The following is a 21,896-nucleotide window of genomic DNA, read 5'->3' as shown; positions in this document are numbered from 1 at the left end:
TAGTCTTTTTGTTTTTGTTTTTTTGGGGGGGAGGAGGGTGGCAATTTCAATGTGCGCCCATACCGATTGAGGTTTCAAACTTATAGAAGACCTGCGTCATAGATACTTTTGCTGTACGCCAGTAGTTGTGATTAGTTTATTGGTGGAACATAACCTGTGTATATTAACATCTGATATATATATGATTCATGGTTCTCTCCCTTGTTGTAAAATTTGCCATTGTTGTTGGTTTTCTGAATTAAACTGTATGAACGTGATTTCGTCTAGATTCCGATTTACTGGCGTGGCAGCAGCGATTTAAACACGGACAATGGCCTTACAAAACCCTTTTCAACATAAAATACAGTTAATTGTGAATCTTCCAAGCGTAGGACTGACGAGACAGCTCAAGCTGTAATCATTGCGCTCAAAAGTTGTGTGTGCATTCCAACATCATGGCTAATATTCGTGCTCCTAAACAGTGGACTCTTACAAAAACTGAATCAATAACATCCTTTGAATCCTGGAGGCAAAACCTTGAATATACCTTGTCACTCGATCCCAATTTTGCTCCATTCCTTGTAGACGGGTTCACTTGGCAAAAGAAAACAAATGCTCAGCCAATTCCAGGCCTCCAGGCTGATGATGAAGGTTCACCTCATAGACGTACTGCTGAACAAAAGGCTACGCACCTGGATCTGATGTTAGGGCAGATTGCCAACTTCTGTCCTGTCATATCGCGCAATACAATCGTCAAAAACTCTACATTTATAAAGAACATAATTATGGCAGTCAATTCGTCAACATTATGGATTCCAAACCTTGGGCTCACATTTCTTGAACTTTAGTGAAATAAAGCTTGAGCCAGATGAATGTCCCGAGGATCTTTTTTAACGATTAAACAGCTTTGTTGAAGATAATCTCCTCAAACAACACCATGGGGTTTCTACCTGATGCTGATGAGGAAATGAGCCCAACACTAGAAAATTTTATTGTATTGACATGGCTACGCCTAATTCACCCTAATCTCCTGCCACTCGTTAAACAGCGTTATGGTACTGAATTACGCTCAATACAATTGCATCCATCAAACCTGAAATTTCACAAGCTCTAGATAACCTGCTTGATGAAGTTCATAGCCTGAATGAATCGAAAATCATGCGTGGTGCTTACAAGCCCCAAAAAGGTACATTTCAATTAAAAAGTCGTCAAAACCAAAAATGCAACATCGCTTGTCCACTTTGCAAACAAGCAGGGAGGCACCGTTATGATCACTTTTTAAGTAGTTGCAAGTTTCTTCCTGAAAGTGACAGGCAGTTCATGAAGTCTAAAGTATGATGTAACGTTGAACAAGATAAAAAAGACAATGATTTTGATAGTAGTGACATCCAGGAGCAATGTTTACACTTCGTGTTGCCCCACTTTCTCGTCGTGTTGGCACAAAACAGTCAGCCACTATGAAAACATTCTATGGGTCTAATGCTCTGACAGTTACACTTGATACGGGCGCCGAAATAAACATGATCAAACATTCTGTTGCCAAACTCATCAATGCTCCAATCAAAAGAAGTAGTCAAAGTGCTCTACAAGCAGATGGTGTTACAACTCTCTCTATTGTAGGTGAGACTCATATACAATTGGCAAGGGGCAAGATGAAACTATCTTTGAATGCTATTTTTATTGACAAACTTGATGTGGATATCTTAGCTGGCATGCCGTTTCTGGTATTGAATGATATTGCTGTTAGACCAGCTCTACAAGAAATCAAAATTGGTAATATCAGACCTTGTACTATGGACCCCGAAAGACTGACTCACAAAACAGGGTTTGTCGTGCTCAAGCATTTGTGCTAAGGGCACCACCACAGTCGTCGGTTGTCTGGCCGGGAGAGTTTGCGGAAATTACTATCCCATCTGAGCAAGATCCTGAGGCCACATTTGCTATTGAGCCCAGACATGACCTCACACATACACTGGATGATTGGCCTCAGCCTCAGGTAACAGAAGCTGTGTGTGGTAAAATTCTCATTCTGAACGACACTCCGAAACCACAGGTACTCAGAAAGCATGATCATGTTTGCCAGGCTTACACTACCACAATAGCGCTTACGAAATCTGTTGACAATACACATGTACCACCAGCTCATGAAAGGTCTATTTCTGCAAAATACTTTAATACAATCAAAATCGATCCAGACAATATCCTTGATGCCACTCTACGTGAAAATTTTAATACATTACATGAACAGTTTAATTCAGTATTTGAACCAGATATCAGTGGTTACAATGCAGCTATGGGACCGTTTGAAGCAAGAGTGAACATGGGTCCAGTGCAGCCTCCACAGCGTAAAGGAAGAGTCCCACAATACGGTAGAGGTAAGCTAGTAGAGCTCCAACAAAAGTTTGATGAACTTGAAAGTAAAGGTGTGTTTCAACACCCTGAGGATATTGGCATAACTGTTGAATACCTCAACCCTTCCTTTCTGGTAAAAAAAAACAAGGTGGCTACCGCCTTGTCACAGCCTTCGCTGATGTCGGCCGATACAGCAACCCCAACCATCACTGATGCCTGATGTAGACTCAACACTTTGCACAAGCGCCCCATGGAAACATATCATTGTTTCTGATCTCACCAGTGCTTTCTACCAAATCCCATTATCAAGAGATTCAATGAAGTATTGTGGGGTGGCAACCCCTTTTAAGGGAGTCAAGAGTTTACACTAAATCTGCCATGTGTATGCCAGGCTCGGAGACGGCTCTTGAAGAACTTATGTGTCGTGTTCTAGGTGACTGCTTACAGGACGGCATTGTGGCTAACTTGGCGGATGATCTTTATGTGTTGGAAACACTCACCAAGAGCTTTACACCAACTGGAAGCGTGTTCTCGAAGCCCTAGAAAAAGCCAATTTGAAGTTGTCTCCCACAAAAAATTTGTCTGTCCCAAATCCACAACCATACTAGGATGGACATGGTCTCAAGGTTACTTGTCAGCAAATCCACATAGAGTCGCAATGTTATCATCCTGTCCTCCACCTGCACGATGCAATTGCAGGTTAGTCTTCACAACAGAAAATCGTGTGGAGTGAAGAATTGCTTGCGTATTTTATGACTGCCCAGAAGTCTCTCAATAATCACAAGGAAATCTTACTACCGCAGGGCTCAGACCAGCTATGGATTGTCACGGATGGTTCGGTTGTCAAACGTGGTATTGGTGCTACATTGTACGTTATGAGAGGCCATAAACTGTCTCTGGCTGGGTTCTTTAGTGCCAAAATAAGAAAACATCAGGTTACTTGGCTTCCGTGCGAAATTAAGCAAAGCAGCTGCAATAAAACATTTTAGTCCTTACACTGTACAAACATGCGTTTTAACTGACAGACAGCCATGTGTTCAGGCTGTTGAAAAGCTATGTCGTGGTGAGTTCACAGCCAGTCCGTGTGTGACTTCATTTCTCTCAACAGTCAGTCGGTACAACATAAGCGTTAGATACCTGACAGGTTCAGCCAATGTTCCATCTGACTTTTCTAGTAGAAATGCACCAGATTGTAATCAGACAAATTGTCAGATTTGCCAATTTATAATTGAAACTGAGGACTCAGTTGTTAGGTCTGTTAATCTGAATGATGTTTTAAGCTGTACGTCAAAGTTACCGTTCACAACTCGGTCTGCTTGGATAGACATACAGTCGGAGGATCCCAATCTTAGGAGAACTCATGCCCATTTGAAACAGGGTACAAGACCTTCCAAAAAACTTACTAATATCAAAGATGTGAAGCGTTATCTTTCTGTTGCTACCATCTCGAGAGAGAATTTGCTAATCGTCAAGAAACACGATCAGTTCCCTCCGCTGAGCAGATAATTGTGCCCTAATCAGTAATCGAGGGTCTGACTACCGATCTTCATATCCAACTCAATCACCCATCAACACAACAACTTCAGCTCATTATGAAGAGACAATTTTATGCCTTGGACATTAGTCAAGCAATTGATAGAGTAAGTGAATCATGTCATGTAATGTGCATCCTTGAAAACATTTCCAGAAAGCTTCACAAAACAGTCATCTGACAATCCTCCTGAAGCAATCAGTGTCTCCGAAGCAGTGGATATTCTGAAACGCAATAAACAGTTAATTATGGTGTTACGAGAGACTGTAAGTACATTTATGACAGCTTGCAGTATAGAAAATGAAAGGCACATCACTCTTCGAAATGCTGTTGAAACTCATGTTGGATTTACATCCCCTTGATGGTCCCTATGCTTTGTTTCGGTGTGATCCTGCACAAGGATTTGTTGCTCTTAAGGACGACGAAACACTTAAAAACTTTCGAATAACACTTGAAATCGGTCGCGTCAAAAATGTAAATAAAAATCCTGTGGCTGAAAAGGCTAAAGCTGAGCTTGAGAATGAATTGTTGCAACTTTAGCCAGGTGGGGGGGGGGGGGGCCTGAGACTGAATTTGGACTGTCGATTGCTGTGTCACAGCTCAATTCACGAATCCGAAGCAGTGGTTTATCTGCGCGTGAGACCAGTTCACCCATGAGCAAATTCCACTTTCAGATAGGAATATCATTTTAGTAAAACATCAGCAGAGATGTGACAACCATCCTTTTAGCGAAAAATCAAAACACAAGTTTGCTAAGCTTCAAAACTCACCAGACATAAGTGTTGGTGACCATGTCCATTTGTATAATGACAAAAACAAATTGACAGATATCTAGTTGTGAAAATTGAGGATGATTGGTGGTACCTTAAGAAGTTTTCAGGGAATCAGTTACGCTCTACCTCGTATAAGGTAAATCTCAGTGAATGTTATCAGGTACCCGGTCAGGTGCTGGAACACAGTTGATTCGTTTCATGAACAGGAGAGCGATGATGAGGTAATCGTGCGCAAACCACCAGGACCAGCAACTATTCTGGACGCGCTAACTCGCCCTGCTTCTCCAGAACCTAGTCATCGTGATGAAAAGCCTAGTGATATCCCGTTACTCCTAGGATCTATTGACACACATTCTGGTGAATCCACCGAAAATCGTAATTGTGACTTAAATGTGCTTGCAGAGGGGAGTTCGAACACTGATGCAAATGTTACAAAACGGCCACAGCGGTTGCGCATGCAGCCACAATATCTTGATGATTACTTTTGTTCGTAGACATTCATTTAAAACTCATTTTAATTTATCATTTAAGGTTTTCTGTGTAAAACTGTACTACAAGTTCCTAGAGTTTCACTGGTAATATGTGTTCATTTCGTAGTTAGAAAACAATAAGCCTATAAAGTTATTTTGCATCTGTATTCTGTTAACAATCTTATGCAGAGACTTGATACATGATTGTGTGTTTAATGGAATTCTTATAATTAGTTTGATCTTTCATAGCTATTGTTAAATGTTTTTGCTGTTAATATTAACGTATAGTTCACAGCTAAAAATGGACAGAGAGAGAATAGATCACGCCAGTAGTTGTGACTAGTTTATTGGTGGAACATAACCTGTGTATATTAACATCTGATATATCTGATTCATAGTTCTCTCCATTGTTGTACAATCTGCCATTATTGTTGGTTTTCTTAATTAAACTGTTTGAACGTGAGATTTACTGGCGGTAGACAAAATTCTCTTTATAAAAGCACTGCTGTTTTAAAATGATAATAAATGTTATATGAAGAACAAGAGCTGTCACAGAGACAGCGGGCTCGACTATTCCGCCGCTTTTCAGTGAGAGGATTGAAAAGTTTTGGGAAACATGCATGGATTACTGTTAGATTAGATTTCAATGCAATACATGATGTGCTGAGATATTAACATAAATGTGGTTACATGCAAAATTTTATCCAGAATTTCTAAGTCTAATAATAAAGGGCCATTATTTGCAAAATACTGTTATCTTACTTGGTCATTCAAGTAGGTTGGGTTGTTGAATACCGTTGTATAAAGTCTCAATGCAATACATCAACTAGTTGCTGAGATATTATCCTATGTGTGCTAACATGCAAGACCTTAACCAGGATTTCTAAGTCGCATAAAAAAGTGGCAAAAATTATATAATATGAAAGATAGAGTTATCTTACTTGATTATTTAAGAATGTTAAATTGTTGGGAGCCTGTGAAAAAAGTTTCAATGCAATACATGATATATTTGCTGAGATATTGACTTAAATGTGGTAACAAGCAAAACCTTAACCAGAAATTCTATGTCAATTAAAAAAGGGGCCATTTTTTGAATATAATTCCTCGTAGAGTTTTCTAACTTAGTTAATAAAGTAGGTCGAATGGTTGAGTACCATTGTATAAAGTCTCAATGCAATACCTCAAGTAGTTGCTGAGATATTAACCTAATATTATGTGTGCTTAAACCCAAAACCTTCACCAGAATTTCTAAGTCAAATAATAAAGGGCAATTATTTGCATTAAATGCAAACTAGAGTTATCTTATATGGTTAATTAAGTAGGTTGGATGGTTGAGTACCATTGTAAAAAGTCACAACGCAATACCTCAGGTAGTTGCTGAGATATTAACCTATGTGTGCTTGCACGCAAAACCTTAACCAGAATTTCTAAGTCGAATAATTAAAGCACAATTATTTGCATTAAATGCAAACTAGAGTTATCTAACTTGGTTAATTAAGTAGTTTGGATGATTGAGTACCATTGTATAAAGTCTCAATGCAATACCTCAAGTAGTTGCTGAGATATTAACCTATGTGTGCTTGCACGCAAAACCTTAACCAGAATTTCAAGTTGAATAATAAAGGGCAATTATTTGCATTAAATGCAAACAAGAGTAATCTAACTTGGTTAATGAAGTGGGCTGGATGGTTGAGAACCATTGTATAAAGTCTAAATGCAATACCTCAAGAAGTTGCTTAGATATTAACCTATGTGAACTTGCATGCAAAACCTTAACCAAGATGTGACGCCAACGACGGCGCCAGGGTGAGTAGTATAGCTCTCCTTATTCTTCGAATAGTCAAGCTAAAAACAATGGGAACAAGAGCTGTCACTGTATGTGACGAATGCCCCCGAATGTGACACTGACCTATGAACAAGGTCAGTACATGAAAAGTTGATCTTGCCTTTACGTGTCAAATACATACGGCAAGTTATTTTAAATTGCCACTGAACATAAAAAAATACCACCCATACTTGACAACCTACACTCTTATGTCCTTATATTTTGCATTCCATTGTGAATAAACACCTAAGTGTATCTTTCACCTTAGAGGTAGGGACATGGGTCTTGCAAGCGACACGTCATCTTGGTATGTCAAACACATGTGGCAAGTTATTTTAAAATCTGTCCATACAATAAAAAGTTACAGCCTGGACCCAACAACCTACACTCTATGTCCTTATATGCAGCATTCCATTGTGAATAAACACCTAAGTGTGACCTTGACCTTAGAGGTAGGGACACGGGTCTTGCACGGGACATGTCGTCATGGTATGTCAAACACATGTGGAAAGTTATTTTGAAATCTGTCCATACAAGAGAAAGTAACAGCCCGGACGCGACAACCTATACTCTGTGTCCTTATATGCAGCATTCCATTGTGAACAAACATAAAGTGTGACCTTGAACTTAGAGTCAGGGACACGGGTCATGCACGCGACACGTTGTGTTGGTATGTCGAAAACATGTGGCAAGTTATTTTAAAATCTGTCCATACAAGAGAAAGTTACAGCCTGGACACGAGTTATAAAGCCGGACAAACGGACGGTCGGACGGACGGACAGACAGTGCGATTTCGGGGGCATAAAATACAGTTTTTATAAAAGCAGTGCTTCTATACTGTCCATTCTTCCATCCTTATTACATTTATCTGTGAACCTGAATATATGGAAATATTGACTGCTATTAAAATGGAGGTCATTTTGAGGAGAATCACAAGTAGGTAAACAAAAACTATTGAGTTTAGTTTTTGAGATATGTTTTCTTAAGAATTACATGACCCCCCTGTTTTATTGGTTTGAAAGATAGGTCATATATTGCATTTTAGGAATATATATGGTTGTCATAGTCTGCATTTACTCATAAAAAACTTAAATATTGTTTAAACATGTCTGTTTTAAGATAGGAAAGTATAAATAAGATGCCCATGAGGGCCTATACTCTACTGGCATGGCTCTTGTGGTCATTTTCAATCCAGAGCATGTATGTATGGGTAAAAGGCAACAAACATGTAATTCACATTTTGTGTTTGGGGTTACCTGAAAACGTTGCACGTACAACATCTGACAGAAAGTGTTGTAAGCAGATAAGATGCATGAACTATTTTAATATGTGCCACGTAAAGGTCATCTGACAAAAAAAAAATGCTTTCAAAACTGTACTCATGGTCAAAATTTCATTTCTGTAGATTTAAAAATAAATAAAATTGGTCTAAAAGTCAGTCAAGGTCATCAGAGGACAACATTGATGCTCGTTTGCAAAACTGTACACATGGTCCAAATATCATTGCTGTAGCTTTAAAATAAACAAGCAAATTCGTTTAATTGATATCCCCCGCCTGATTGGGCTAAGTCAAGGAATGGAAATCAATTGTTGATATATATATATATATATATATATATATATGAGTTTGAGTTTGATTGCAACTGTTTGAAATAAAAAAAAAATATTTATAATGTAACATTTAGAATTGACCAAGAAACCTAGTTTATGACTCCATGTTACCTAGTTCCAAACTAATCTAAGATTTCATCAAGGCAAAAATTCTAATCAAGTTTCATGAAGATTGGTACAGATATATTGCAAAAAATATAGCCTCTAGTGTGTCCACAAGTTTTTTTTAAGATTTGACCCAGTGACCTCATTTTTAACCCCATATGGCCTACAAGTTTCAAACTATTCCAAGATTTCATTGAGGCATTCTGATAAAGTTTCATGGAAATTAGAACAGATGTATTGCCTCTAGAGTGTTCCCAAGATTTCTGTAAGATATGACCTAGTGACCCAGTTTTTGACCCATATGACACACTTTTAAAACACAGTCAAAATTTAACCCTAAAGAACATTCTGTCCATGTTTGAACTTAATCAGACCAATCACCACCATAAAATAGTTTCAGACAAGATTTTTGAAAGATTTGACCTTGTGACCTAATTTTCGATCATATGTGACCCAGTTTCAAATAAGTCCAAGATTTCATCAAGAAAAACATTCTGATTAAATTTTATAAATATTTGACCATGTATAATGCCTCTAGTATGTTCCAAAGATTTTTCTAAGATTTGACCTAGTTTTTGACCCCATGTGACCCACTTTTTTAAGTGGATTATATTTTATCAAGGGGTACATCATGACCAATTTTGAACATAACCAATCATTACCATGATATGGTTCTGGACAAGCTTTTTCTAAGATTTGACCTAGTAATCATCTATTTTTTTTATCATATGTGACCCCGTTTTATTTACGACCAAAAGTTCATCAAGTAAAACATTCTGATTAAGTTTCATGAATATTTTACCATGTATATTGCCTCTAGTATGTTCCAAAGATTTTTCTAAGATTTGACCTACTGACCTAGTTTTTGACCCCAAGTGACCCACTTTTAAAAGTGGTCAAGATTTTATCGAGGGGAACATTCTGACCTAGTTTGAACATTTTCTGATCAATGCCTACCAAGATATGGTACCGGACGGACGGACGGACGGAAGGACGGAATGATGGACGGACAACGCCAAAACAATATCCCCCTCCCGATATCTTCAATTTGGCAGGGGATTAAAAGAAGGTCAAAAGGGATGGGGCCCATAATTTCAACTGTTTTACTTGAGAGTCATCATATGATACTCCACAACGATTATCAAAGGTATGAGCCTTGTGGTTTGAAACAAGAAGATTTTGAAAATATTTCTTAAATAAGTCTCTAGGAAACTTGTGACCCCCTGGCAGTGCCAGTTTTGACCCCAAGGGCATATTTTGAACAACCATGGTAGCAGACCACTAAATTATGCCTTATTCAAAATAGCAAGTGTCTGCATAGCTGGTTCAGACAAAAAGATTTTCAAACTTTCCCAATTTAAGTATAGCAAACCTGTGAACCCTAGGGGATGGCCAGTCATGACCCCAGGGGCTTCATTTGAACAAATATTCACAAGGAATTGTGCTTAGATGGAAGTGCGAACACACAAAAAGATTTTCAAACATTTCCCAATATAAGTATACCAAACCTGCGAACCCTGGGCTGTGGCCAGTAATGACCCCGGGGGCATAATTTCAACAAACATTCACAACCAATTTTGTTTAGATGAATGCGCGAACTACAGACACTTTAGAGCTAAAAAATGGCCTTTGGCCTTCCAACAAGAATCAGGCAGAGTGATTGACAAAATCAACTGCAGAACCAAAAAGCAAGCTGTCTCCCTTTAATCCTAGACTTGACTTTACATGTAAACTTGGCTAAAAATAGACAATTTGCTCATGCAGACTTGGCTAAAAATAGACTTAGCTAAAAATAGCATTTTCAAGGCCCATAATCTAGGCATGCATGGGCGGTTCTGGCTGGTTTTTGAAAGGAACCAAGCTCTGATGGATATCTAAATACTGTACAAGTTTTATCGAGATACAATCAAAACTGAAGACTGTATCGTGTTCACAAGCAATTGTTTACAGATGCAGGCACAGACGCACATACGACATACACATAACCATCGCATTAGCCTTTGGCCAGTAGAGCTAAAAATTGTAATCTTGAACCTCAACGAGACTCTTTGGATATTTGGGCACTCAATATTTGTACAGTATGGGCACTGTCTCAGTAAATTTACCACCGCCCTCTGTACACTACAAATACACTACAAACTAGTTGTGAAACACACACACCTACATCATTGGGACTTCAAACTTCTTTAAGAGGCTTTTCCTCTTGGATGTGGGGGCACTCAACAGTTGTAAAACACCTCTATAGCCACAGTAACATTACCATGGCCCTCTGTACACTTCAAACACACACACACCTTCCTCCCTGGGACTGGAACCTTTCAGTTCTCCTTGTAGGTGGGGCACTCAACACTTATTAAATCTCCTCTGTCACCTATAACTGATTATCACACTAACACTTCAATGGCCAGATGTACACTACAAATAGACTAATAGCAAACACCCTGCCTATCTCCTTGTGACTTATACTTACCTTTGAGGGGCACTCCACAGTTGTAAAATCTCCTCTATCACATCTTTATCACTGTAACAGTAACATTACTACAGCCCCTGTACACTTTAAAATTATTACAAACACACAACCCCGCATACCTCCCTGGGACTTAAACCTCTCCATGAGGCTCTTCTCCTTGGAAGTGGGAGCACTCAACAGTTGAAGAATCTCGTCTGTAACTTTCTTACTCTCCTTCTCCTTCGCCGTCTGGGCAGCCAACAGGCTCTAGGTATGACAAAACAAAATTGAAGTTATCATGAAGTTGCTATTAATACAATACATAATATGACTGTATTTATTTGACTTCACCACTTTGAGGACTTTTCTTTGGGCACCTCATCATTAGTGTTCTCTTTATCAAAATATTACATCAATAAATATAAAAAGGTTTTACTGTAATGTTAAGCTGGTTATCCCTTAACAATCTTAAAAGAAAATTCTTTATCTTAAAGGTAAAAACAATTTTAATTGTAGTTTAATACATGTACAAACACCTAACGTTTTGTCTTCATTATTTTCAAACTACAGACTGCTTATGCATTTTTTTTTTACTTCTCTGTTTTTCCACTCATCTAGCATTCATTAATTAATTTATAACTGAAGAATTCAAACGTGTGTATTAATTTGGGTGAGAATTTTCTGTATGGAAAGAAGAGTAGTAACTTTAGTAAGTATGAAATGTACTAAACCATGCAAACACAGCTCAAAATAAAAAAAATGACTATAAATAGTCGCCGATGTTGACTGCTGTGATCTATTTTTGTTGTTATAATTCTGAGTCCCATTTAACTGACCTCAACGCTGACTTTGGAGTCCTGTTTACTCTGTTTACTCTGTGGGGACGTTGTGTCCTGGTCAGCTTTCCTTCAAGCAAACAACAATAAAAGCTAGTCAGGTTATACAAGAACTTCTACAAACCCCTTAGAAGCCTGTTTCATCATAGATCTTAATGGTTCCAATGGTCTAAGGGTAATATTTTAGTAATTTTGCTATAATTATATTTGTAAGAACTAACTTGAGTTTAGTAAAAATTAACTAGTTGCCATTAGTTTTGTTCCTACTGTAGAGATTTTAAGATTTTTGAAGTTATGACTTATACTCATTCTTAGACAACCTAGACATTTGATGTCTCCAGACCTTAAAATAATAACAAGAGCTGTGGTAGGACAGCACGCTTGCCTATACGCCGCTTTGTCTTAGAAATAAATACAAAATTAATTTAGTAGGTGCCTGTCAAAAGCAATAATAAAAATAGACAAATTAAAAAAATCAAGAAACACCACAATGTGACAAAACAAGGTTTTCAATTATTGACTTAAGAACTTAAGTGTTTGTTGTCAGATTCAGATCAACTGGTTTTTATTTTCTATTTTTATTAACAGTGACCTTGACCTTGAACCTAGGGACCCCCCATAAACACTTCCTACATATCAAGTTTGGTCACAATATGTCAACCCTAACTAAGTTATTCAGTACCGAACAGTTATCTATTTTTAGTAACAGTGACCTTGCCTTGACCCTAGGAGCCCCAAACCCTAGGAGATCCATGGCCTCTTAAATCAATAGGGGTCACGTACTGGTCAGGCCCATCCTCTAAGTCAAGTTTGAGGGCCATGTGTGCAGGAAATGTCGAGTTATCACTTGGACAACTTTTTATCATTCAAGGTCACTGTGACCTTGAACTTTGGCCCCATGACCCCCAAAATCAACAGGAGGCATCTACTGGTCAGGCCCAACCTCCAAGTCAAGTTTGAGGGCCATGGGTGCAGGCATTGCCGAGTTATCACTTGGACAACCTTTTATCATTCAAAGTCACTTTGACCTTGACCTTTGACCTGATTACCCCTGAAATCAATAGGGGTCATCTACTGGTCAGGCCCAGCCTCCATGTTATGTAGGATGAAATGGTGTTATGTAACCTAATTGTAAGATGGTCATCAATAATTGTGTCAAGTATTAAGTAAATTGAATGAAGGGTATAGAAGTAATTAGAGAAAATCCCAATTTGCCCACTTTAACCAGACAGTATGTGCCCCAAAACTTACCTAAGTTCCTAAGTCAATCAGGGGCCATAATTTGTATTTAGGAGTTATGTGACCTCATTGTGTGATGGTCCTGAACAACTGTGTGAAGTATTAAGTGAATTAAATAAAGGGTATTGGAATTATAAGTGAAAATGCCAACTTGCCCTAAACTTTTAACCTGACACTGATGCCTGGGCCTTGGAGTAGTAAAGCCTCCTTACATTTTCAAATAGTCAAGCTAAAATGTAAACATAATATGCCTTGTTTCAATCATTTCTGGTTGTTAACTGAAAACTTATATGTTATGAATAAACTTTCATCAACTGTATGGCATTGGCAAACATGAGTTATGTCAATATTTTTGTCATTGATGTAAGCACAGGTATGAAAAACGCGATGACTTCAACAAAATATACTGCAATCAATGCTTTATTTTATCTTAATTATAAGAAATGATCAACATCTAACTATTTTCACCAATATTGGTAAATTTACAGGACAACTTGTATTCATAAATCGTTTCTCTCATGTATAAGCTATACATTACTGTATATGGGTCAAACAGTGGCTTATACGTCAGCAATAAAAAAGTCTTGGTTTGGACATTAAGTTTCGTTAATTACTCCAAACTTAGGTGGCACAAACTATAGTTATGAATAATTTTTAATTAGTAACGTACAAGACTTGCACTGAGTTCATAATAATATATACAGTTTTACTATTAAAATAATTACAAGCTCTTAAGTTTGTGTACCACATATGTTGTTGTCATTTTATTAGTTTTGTTTATTTATAAATCAGAGTATAAATAACTCATCAAACTTAACCTTTTCAAGTGACTGTAACATATGAGGCATTACATATGAGTCAGAGTTCCCGCACCAAAAGAAGAGCAGTAGTTATCCTGTGCTTATACATTTGTCTTTTGGTTACAAAATATTCTTCAAAACTCCACACATGTCTAATGAAGTTTTTATTCATATATATCCATGGTATTTGCTTCAATCAATAAAGGGTGTCTGTTGTATTGAATGAGAAGTTGATATTCTCATAATATTTAAATAAAGATTCTTGTATCTTGTATCTTTGGTACAAAAGGAGAAAGGAGGGGTAACATCCCCAATTCCTTTAAAGCAATATGGTAAGAAGTTCAAAACCTACTCATCTCTCTTCCTCTTTCTGCTATCTGACACATCATCAGTGACTGCGGACAACTGAAAACCAAGTTAGACGAGTTCTATATACATGCTATTTTGGGAAAATGACCCAGGCTGATATACAGTCCAACAAAGTGCCGAAAACCCCCTCAGAGTTAAATGTTTAAAATTATAGTAATAACCTTACATTATCATCATTAGACAATAAAATAATTTCTGTAAATCCTAAAAATTCCACCAATGATCAATCAAAAAAACATATATACAAGATTGACTACATTTCTACTGTGAGTGAACTGGGATATTTGACTTAACTTTAACAGTAAGTATCTTTGATATTGACTGATTGAAGAAATTATACCTTTGATAAATCTACAGACTGCACAGTGAGATTACCCCTTCTAGATCCCTTTTCTTCAGAAAGACTGAAACAAGACTAGACAATGACCAAAAACAATTGATTCTTCTAAATACATTTTGTATATATTTTGTTTCAATGAATGTATACATTTTGTAACAGTTTGAAGATTTGCTTGAATTGTAAATACTTCTGATATACATACATTACATACTTAATGTATCATTTCAAATTCAACAATCTATTATAGGGTTGGCTGCTTATATTTAAAAACTTGAAAAAGCACAAACCCTACAAAAAATCAATAAATCCTCTGAACCATTTATTATCATTAATACCACAATTTGGTATCTACAATCTTTGTTAGATTATCTTACACAATCATCTGTTGTGCAGCAAACTTCTGGAGCAGATTTTCAACCAAGTCAAGGTTTGCTTCCCTTCCAAGGACCTTTGAAGTTTCCTTGCAGAGTTCTCCTGACTTGCAGGAATCTACCCCCATATCGCACAACACATGCAGTAGCTGTCTCTCAACCTCTGGGTCATGTTTGATAGGCTCGGCCTTGGGAATGACTGCATGTTTTTTGGGGGATGGCCCTCGGCTTAAAATCTTTGAGCTGTCTGGTTTTGGACCTACAATCCAACAATGAAAATTCAGTACAATCCAGGTGATCAACAGAAAGCCAAGCACTTGAATTGAAAACATTCTGTCTTGTTCAGACTCTGCGTATAAAGCCTTGTATTATTATTATCATACAATATTACTTTAAAATTGTGTAGAATATGCAGATTCACAGATCTATAGCTTTGTCAATTTGCGACAAACTCGAGTCCAGACAAAATCCAGGTCGGATAGCCTGCAAAAAAGCTACATGTATTTGTTTACAGTCATTTTTGTTGGGATTATTTTGCAGGACGGCCACCATTTTAGGACAATGGTAACAACTTGGCCATTTCTGGTATGTTTTGGGATAGACTTCATATCTGTTTTATATCTCTTGGATAATTACCTCGCAATGCGACGAAACCAGGTTTTCAATGATTGACAGAAGAAATTCAGTCTGTGTCTGTTTTTCTATTTTTTAGTTACAGTGACCTTGACCTTGACTCTAGGGACCCAAAACACAATCCCATGAAAGTTCACCATAAACTCTTCCTTTATACCACGTTGGGTCAAGATATGACAACCCTAACTCAAGTTATTCAGTTTCAACCATTTTTCTATTTTTAGTAAGAGTGACCTTGACCTTGACCAGAGGGACCCCAAACTCAATCTCATGAAAGGTCTCCATGAACTCTTTCTATATACCAAGTTGGGTCAAGATATGTCAACCCTAACTGAAGATATTCAGTTTCAACCGTTTTTCTATTTTAGGTAAAAGTGACCTTGACATTGACCCTAGGGACCCCAAACGCAATCCCATGAAAAGTATCCATTAACTCTTCTTTTATACCAAGTTGGGTCAAGATATGTCCACCCTAACTAAAGTTATTCAGTTTCAACCATTTTTCTATTTTTAGTAACAGTGACCTTGACCTTGACCTAGGGACCCCAAACGCAATCCCATGAAAGGTCACCATAAACTCTTACTTTATACTAAGTTGGGTCAAGATATGTCAACCCTGACTAAAGTTATTCAGTTTCATAGGTGGGTTTGACGCTGCCCCGCCGGCCGGCCGCCCGCCCAAACAACGACGTTCGTATTTCTACTAACCAGGTGAAAACCTGTTTAATTATTACAAGGGGTGATCCAGACATACGTGGACTTCTTACATATTTTCTATATTTTTTGTCCATATCATTTAAAAATTCATGAATATTTTATTCAAAGTGTTTTGCATAGATGATATGAATTTTAGGTTTGTAAACTAAATGAGTATAAAAAATAACGGGTTTCAAAATAACAGGAACACATGGTTTGCGCACCGTATAAAATGTATGTTTACAAACTTTTTATGTACCTTTCACAAAACGCTTCTCTTCCACGTTTATCTATGAAATTACGCCAAACAATGTCAAATATAACACTGATGTCATACTTAGGACGCTATCATAGATAGGATGCAGGCAAAAAATACAAGAAAATCAGGAGAAAAAACTAATTCCCATAAATGCATAGATAGGACGCAGTGTAAAAATGATAAAATCATCAGCCACCATATTTGATTTGATGAATTTTATTGAATCATGAAAATGGCAAAGGTTATTGAAAAGTACAACACATGTACATAAATGATAAAATATATTGAAATAACAATGGTACAAGTGGTATAAATCACATAAATAGTATATTGTAATACTGTAATCAATATTAAAACAACAATTTCATTCTGTCATCCCAATGTTGACAAATTATTTGTCATCATCGTGAATTAGGTCAAAAGGTCGGAGTCAAGGTCTTCTGAGGACAAGATTGATATTTGTTTTCAAAACTGTATACATGTTCCAAATTTCACTTCTGTAGCTTCAAAAATAAGAACGTAGGTCAAAAGGTCACAGTCAAGGTCATCCAAGTACAGCATTGGTATTTGTTTTCAAAATTATGCACAGAGTCCAAATTTCTTTGCTGTGCTGTAGCTTCAAAAATAAACTAGAGCTGTCACAGGAGTGACGAATACCCCCAAATGCCGCCTGGACAAAGGAATGGTTTGCCATTCCTTTGAAAAGAGGCCATAACTCCAAGGTTACTGCACACTGCATCTTCTTTTATCATGCATGTATTGTTTTATTTAAATCTGTTGAGTAATTTAGAAGTTACACTGCTGACAAGAAAAACTAGCCTTTCATGAGTTATCGTCCGGAAACCGTTTTTCTATTTTTAGTAACAGTGACCTTGACCTTGGCCCCACCAGCCCCAATATCGAACTTGACCTGTATCTTCTGATGCTACACCTGTGTACCAAAAATTGTTCAAATCTGTCTAGCCTTTCATGAGTTATCGTGCGTACCTTTTTTTTTATTTTTAGTAACAGTGACCTTGACCTTGGCCCCACCAGCCCCAATATCGAACTTTACCTGTAGCTTCTGATGTTACACCTGTGTACCAAAAATTGTTCAAATCTGTCAAGCCTTTCATGATTTATCGTCCGGAAACCGTTTTTCTATTTTTAGTAACAGTGACCTTGACTTTGGCCCCACCAGAACCAATATCGAACTTGACGTGTATCTTCTGATGTTACACCTGTGTACCAAAAATTGTTCAAATCTGTCTAGCCTTTCATGAGTTATTGTCCGGAAACCGTTTTTCTATTTTTAGTAACAGTGACCTTGACCTTGGCCCCACCAGCCCCAATATCGAACTTGACCTATATCTTCTGATGTTACACCTGTGTACCAAACTGTATCTTCTGATGTTACACCTGTGTACCAAAAATTGTTCAAATCTGTCTAGCCTTTCACGAGTTATCGTCCGGAAAACGTTTTCTTATTTTAAGTAACAGTGACCTTGACCTTGGCCCCACCAACCCCAATATCGAACTTGACCTGTATCTTCTGATGTTACACCTGTGTACCAAAAATTGTTCAAATCTGTCTAGCCTTTCATGAGTTATCGTCCGGAAACCGTTTTTCTATTTTTAGTAACAGTGACCTTGACCTTGGCCCCACCAGCCCCAATATCGAACTTGACCTGTATCTTCTGATGTTACACCTGTGTACCAAAAATTTTTCAAATCTGTCTAGCCTTTCATGAGTTATCGTCCGAAAACCATGAAAACCGACAGACCGACCGACCGACAGACCTGCCGACCGACAAGCTCACTCCTATATACCCCCTCAAACTTTGATTGTTCTTGTTGTTGTTGATCAATTGCGACTCCTTTTTGTATTTTTGTAGAAGGTTACCCAAGGAAGCTTCCTGTAAAGTTTAATTGAATTTGGACTGGTAGTTTTAGAGGAGAAGTTTTTTTAATGCAAAACAGGAAGTTGGCCATTATGTTGTTGTTGCTGTTGTTGTTGTTGTTGTTGTTGATCAATCTTGACCCCTTGTTGTATTTTTGTATAGGGTTGCCCAAGGAAGCTTCCTGTAAAGTTTCATTGAATTTGGCCAGGTCGTTTCAGAGGAGATGTTTTTTAAGCAATTGTTGACGGACGGACTGACGGACGGACGACGGACAAAGACGGATCACAATAGCTCACCTTGAGCACTTGATTGAGTCTCAAATAATGTCTGATAATTTTCCAAGGTCCACACAACGCTTTATTAAAAAGAAATCTTTGGAAAAAAAAAAAAACTAAATTCCAAGTCCACTGACTTACGATAATTATGCTAATGAGGCAGACAAGTGGCTGGAGCATAGCATCAATGTTGTTCAGTGAAAAATTGCAGATAGCTAGGAGTAGGATTTTGTATAATGGCCCCAGCAGATAGGTACTTGCTCATGATTTTGCAAAATGCACTTTTTTGTGCATGCCAAAATCAAGTGTGCTAAATCATTAGGAGTGTTAAAACTACGATACCAAAAGCTGGAAACCGCAAATGTTGATATTTGCTAAAATATCGTCTTTGGAGACCACAGTTTCATAAGCATTAATATTGAGCGATTTGTCTTTGCATGATTGGTTGATGTTATCAATGTATTGTTAAAAGGTCAAAATATCCACCACTTTTGTTAAAGGCCTGGTGGCCTAGAGGTTAAGGCATCTGTTTTCTATTTTTTTCTTGACTTTACGTATGATAAGAGAGATACTTAGTAAAATGACTTATGTTAGGAAATGATACAAGATTTTTTATGAATACCGGCTCAGCAGAAAATAATAAATCTCTGAAAAATCTTCTGATTGTAGGTATTGGATGGAATTCAAAGTATTACAACTACTGTTGGGAATCGGACAAAAAAATATCTATCGATAATCAGTTTATGAAACCGATCAATGATCCATTATTAATCAATTTAATTATAATTTAATTATCTTTGCTCATCATATTAAAGGCAAACAGATACATTGCATGCACCAGTTTTAAACACTAATGTTCCCTTACAATATTGTTTGTAGATTTCTTTATATAAATTACATTATTTATTCAGAAAGCGACTGTCTTTTAGTGTTTACAAGTTACTAATACAGAACATGAGACCACAGGCTCTTATTATTGTCTTAAATTTGAAATTGTATACATGTTTAAAATAAACAAAAAGAAAGATATCAATTTCTTTTTAATAATCGGTCAGTAACAAGTACATCAAGCAGTTGAATATTCTATATGTTTTACAAGAACAGTTTCTGCTTTACATGAACAGTTTCTTTCAGAAAACTGAGAAAACTATATTCTTACATGGTTAGAAGTAAACGTTAACATGTTTTAAAAAACACTTAGGCCAGAGATTTTTTTATTTTTCGTTTTATGGGAGCGCCGTACCTAAATATTGCAAAACCCAAATAAGAAAAAGATTCAAATTCCTAACTTTATTTTTATTTTTCTGCCCGTTTTTTTCGATCTCTGATAGAAAATAAAATTTATTGTTATTTAACCTTTTGCTAATTTTACAACAACAAAAATTATCGCGCACAATTTCCAAGATTGCGAAAGCTGGCGGTTCGTGCTTATGATGTCAATGGAATATGTCACATTGTTTTGTGATATCACATGCATGTTATATGCCATGATGAGAAAAAAACTTGAGACTTGCTTGGGTATATCGGGGATAATGTGAGAAATGGGCCGTGTTTTTACCTTCCAGGTGGCCCCGCAGTGCCTAGTGAATGCGGTGGTTTTGATTTTGTGCCGAAAATAGTGGGGAAAGGGCCTTACCTCAAGGTACAGGGGAATTTTATGCGGGGATTTGACCAGTACTTTGTCTCCGCAGGGCGGGGATTTTACCAAGGATTGGCTGGACTGAAAGTCAAAGTCCCCGCTATTCTCCAGACCTGGGAGGAGGGGGCGTGGTTACAATTAACTGGTGCATTATTGTGGCTACTTGTGAAAATGACATCTTGTTTTGACTTTATTATACAGATCTATTATATAACAGGCAGTATGGAGTACAAAACAAGTGTGCACAACTTCAAAACATACATTCTATAAATTTTTCCGAAAAAAAAAAAAAAAATACGGAAAATCCATCTTATTTTTATTATTTTTTCTCGACGCTCATTTTTGGACATCTTTTTCTTAATTTTTTCCCCCCTGGCGTTTATTTTTGAAAAATTTCCGTAAAACGAAAAATAAAAAACTCTGGCCTTATAAACCATAAACATGTGAAGTTGAGAACCAATCCTTTAGCAGTAAAATTACATAGAAAATTTGTAGTAAGGTACGGTAGTGACTTATTGACTTGATAAGAATATGACTACATGACTTAACATAGTAACTAGTACTAATAGTAACACCTTGACATTTCAACATAAACTAGCATTAACCAGAAAAAAGTAAATTGGTCGGTAGCTGCTAGCAGTTACGTCCCTTGTTTCTATAATAGATTGTTCAAATTTCACTATCGATTGTCGCTGACGTAGGTCTTTTCGATCAATTGTCGATTATAATCGATCATCAGCACAACACTAATTACAACTAATAATTATATGCAATACTCAGTCTTAAACAAAATATCAGTTGGAAGTAGCATTCTCAATCTTAATTATAGAAAGTGCATCCTGGACCACACAGGGCTTTTTCTCCCCATTTTGGGAAAAAGTCCCTAGACATTTTGGCAAAATTTGCTTTGCAAATAAATTTGCCTAAATAGGGAAATTTCACTGTTCAAAGTCCTGCAAATGAGGAAATTATTAAATATTAGTCTTTTCCCTTTCATAAGACCTAAAATGGCTAAAATATCAATCCTTGGTGTGTAAATATCTATTGCAATAAATCATGCCAGATAGTATTTCAGCCGAATCGTGCAAATTTGGGCCTTCAAACATAATTATTACAAATGAAATAATAATTAATAAAAATGCCCAAAATAATGATTTTTTCTATGTATATCAATTTCTTCCAAACCTCTTTCTTTTAAAGGTTTTTCATTGGTGCATCATTTTCTTAACGATTTATGACCATGGGTTTACTTATGTTTTCATAGCAACCATGAATTTCGTCCTGACTAATTTTGACTGCATTCTGTGTTATAAAAATAATTTAAATTATAAGCTAGTTGTAATATTTGATACATTAATTTTGCACGTCATTTGAATAATGTGCTTTCATAACAACGTAATGTGAATGACGTCAAATTTTGTATTCAAAATACGCAATACATTGTTTCACTTGTAAACATGTATA

At 36.9% G+C, this 21,896-nt stretch overlaps 1 protein-coding gene across 2 annotated transcripts in view; it reads right to left on the bottom strand.

The window, feature by feature from the left end:
• The window catches only part of LOC128243281 (N6-adenosine-methyltransferase subunit METTL3-like), an 86,504-nt gene that overhangs the window by 57,957 nt on the left and 6,651 nt on the right, over positions 1–21,896 (bottom strand). For both annotated transcript variants that reach the window (XM_052960946.1, XM_052960947.1), the window contains exons 2-6: positions 15,054–15,309; positions 14,680–14,743; positions 14,323–14,375; positions 11,932–12,001; positions 11,236–11,362 (exon numbers count right to left, since the gene is read on the bottom strand). In XM_052960946.1, the coding sequence (XP_052816906.1) occupies positions 11,236–11,362; positions 11,932–12,001; positions 14,323–14,375; positions 14,680–14,743; positions 15,054–15,309 (570 nt within the window). The remainder of the gene's footprint in view (positions 1–11,235; positions 11,363–11,931; positions 12,002–14,322; positions 14,376–14,679; positions 14,744–15,053; positions 15,310–21,896) is intronic.

The sequence above is a fragment of the Mya arenaria genome, chromosome 8 (assembly GCF_026914265.1).
Source record: "Mya arenaria isolate MELC-2E11 chromosome 8, ASM2691426v1".
NCBI lineage: Eukaryota > Metazoa > Mollusca > Bivalvia > Myida > Myidae > Mya > Mya arenaria.
The sequence above is the reverse complement of the archived record's forward strand: the minus strand, read 5'-3'. Positions and strand labels throughout refer to the sequence as shown.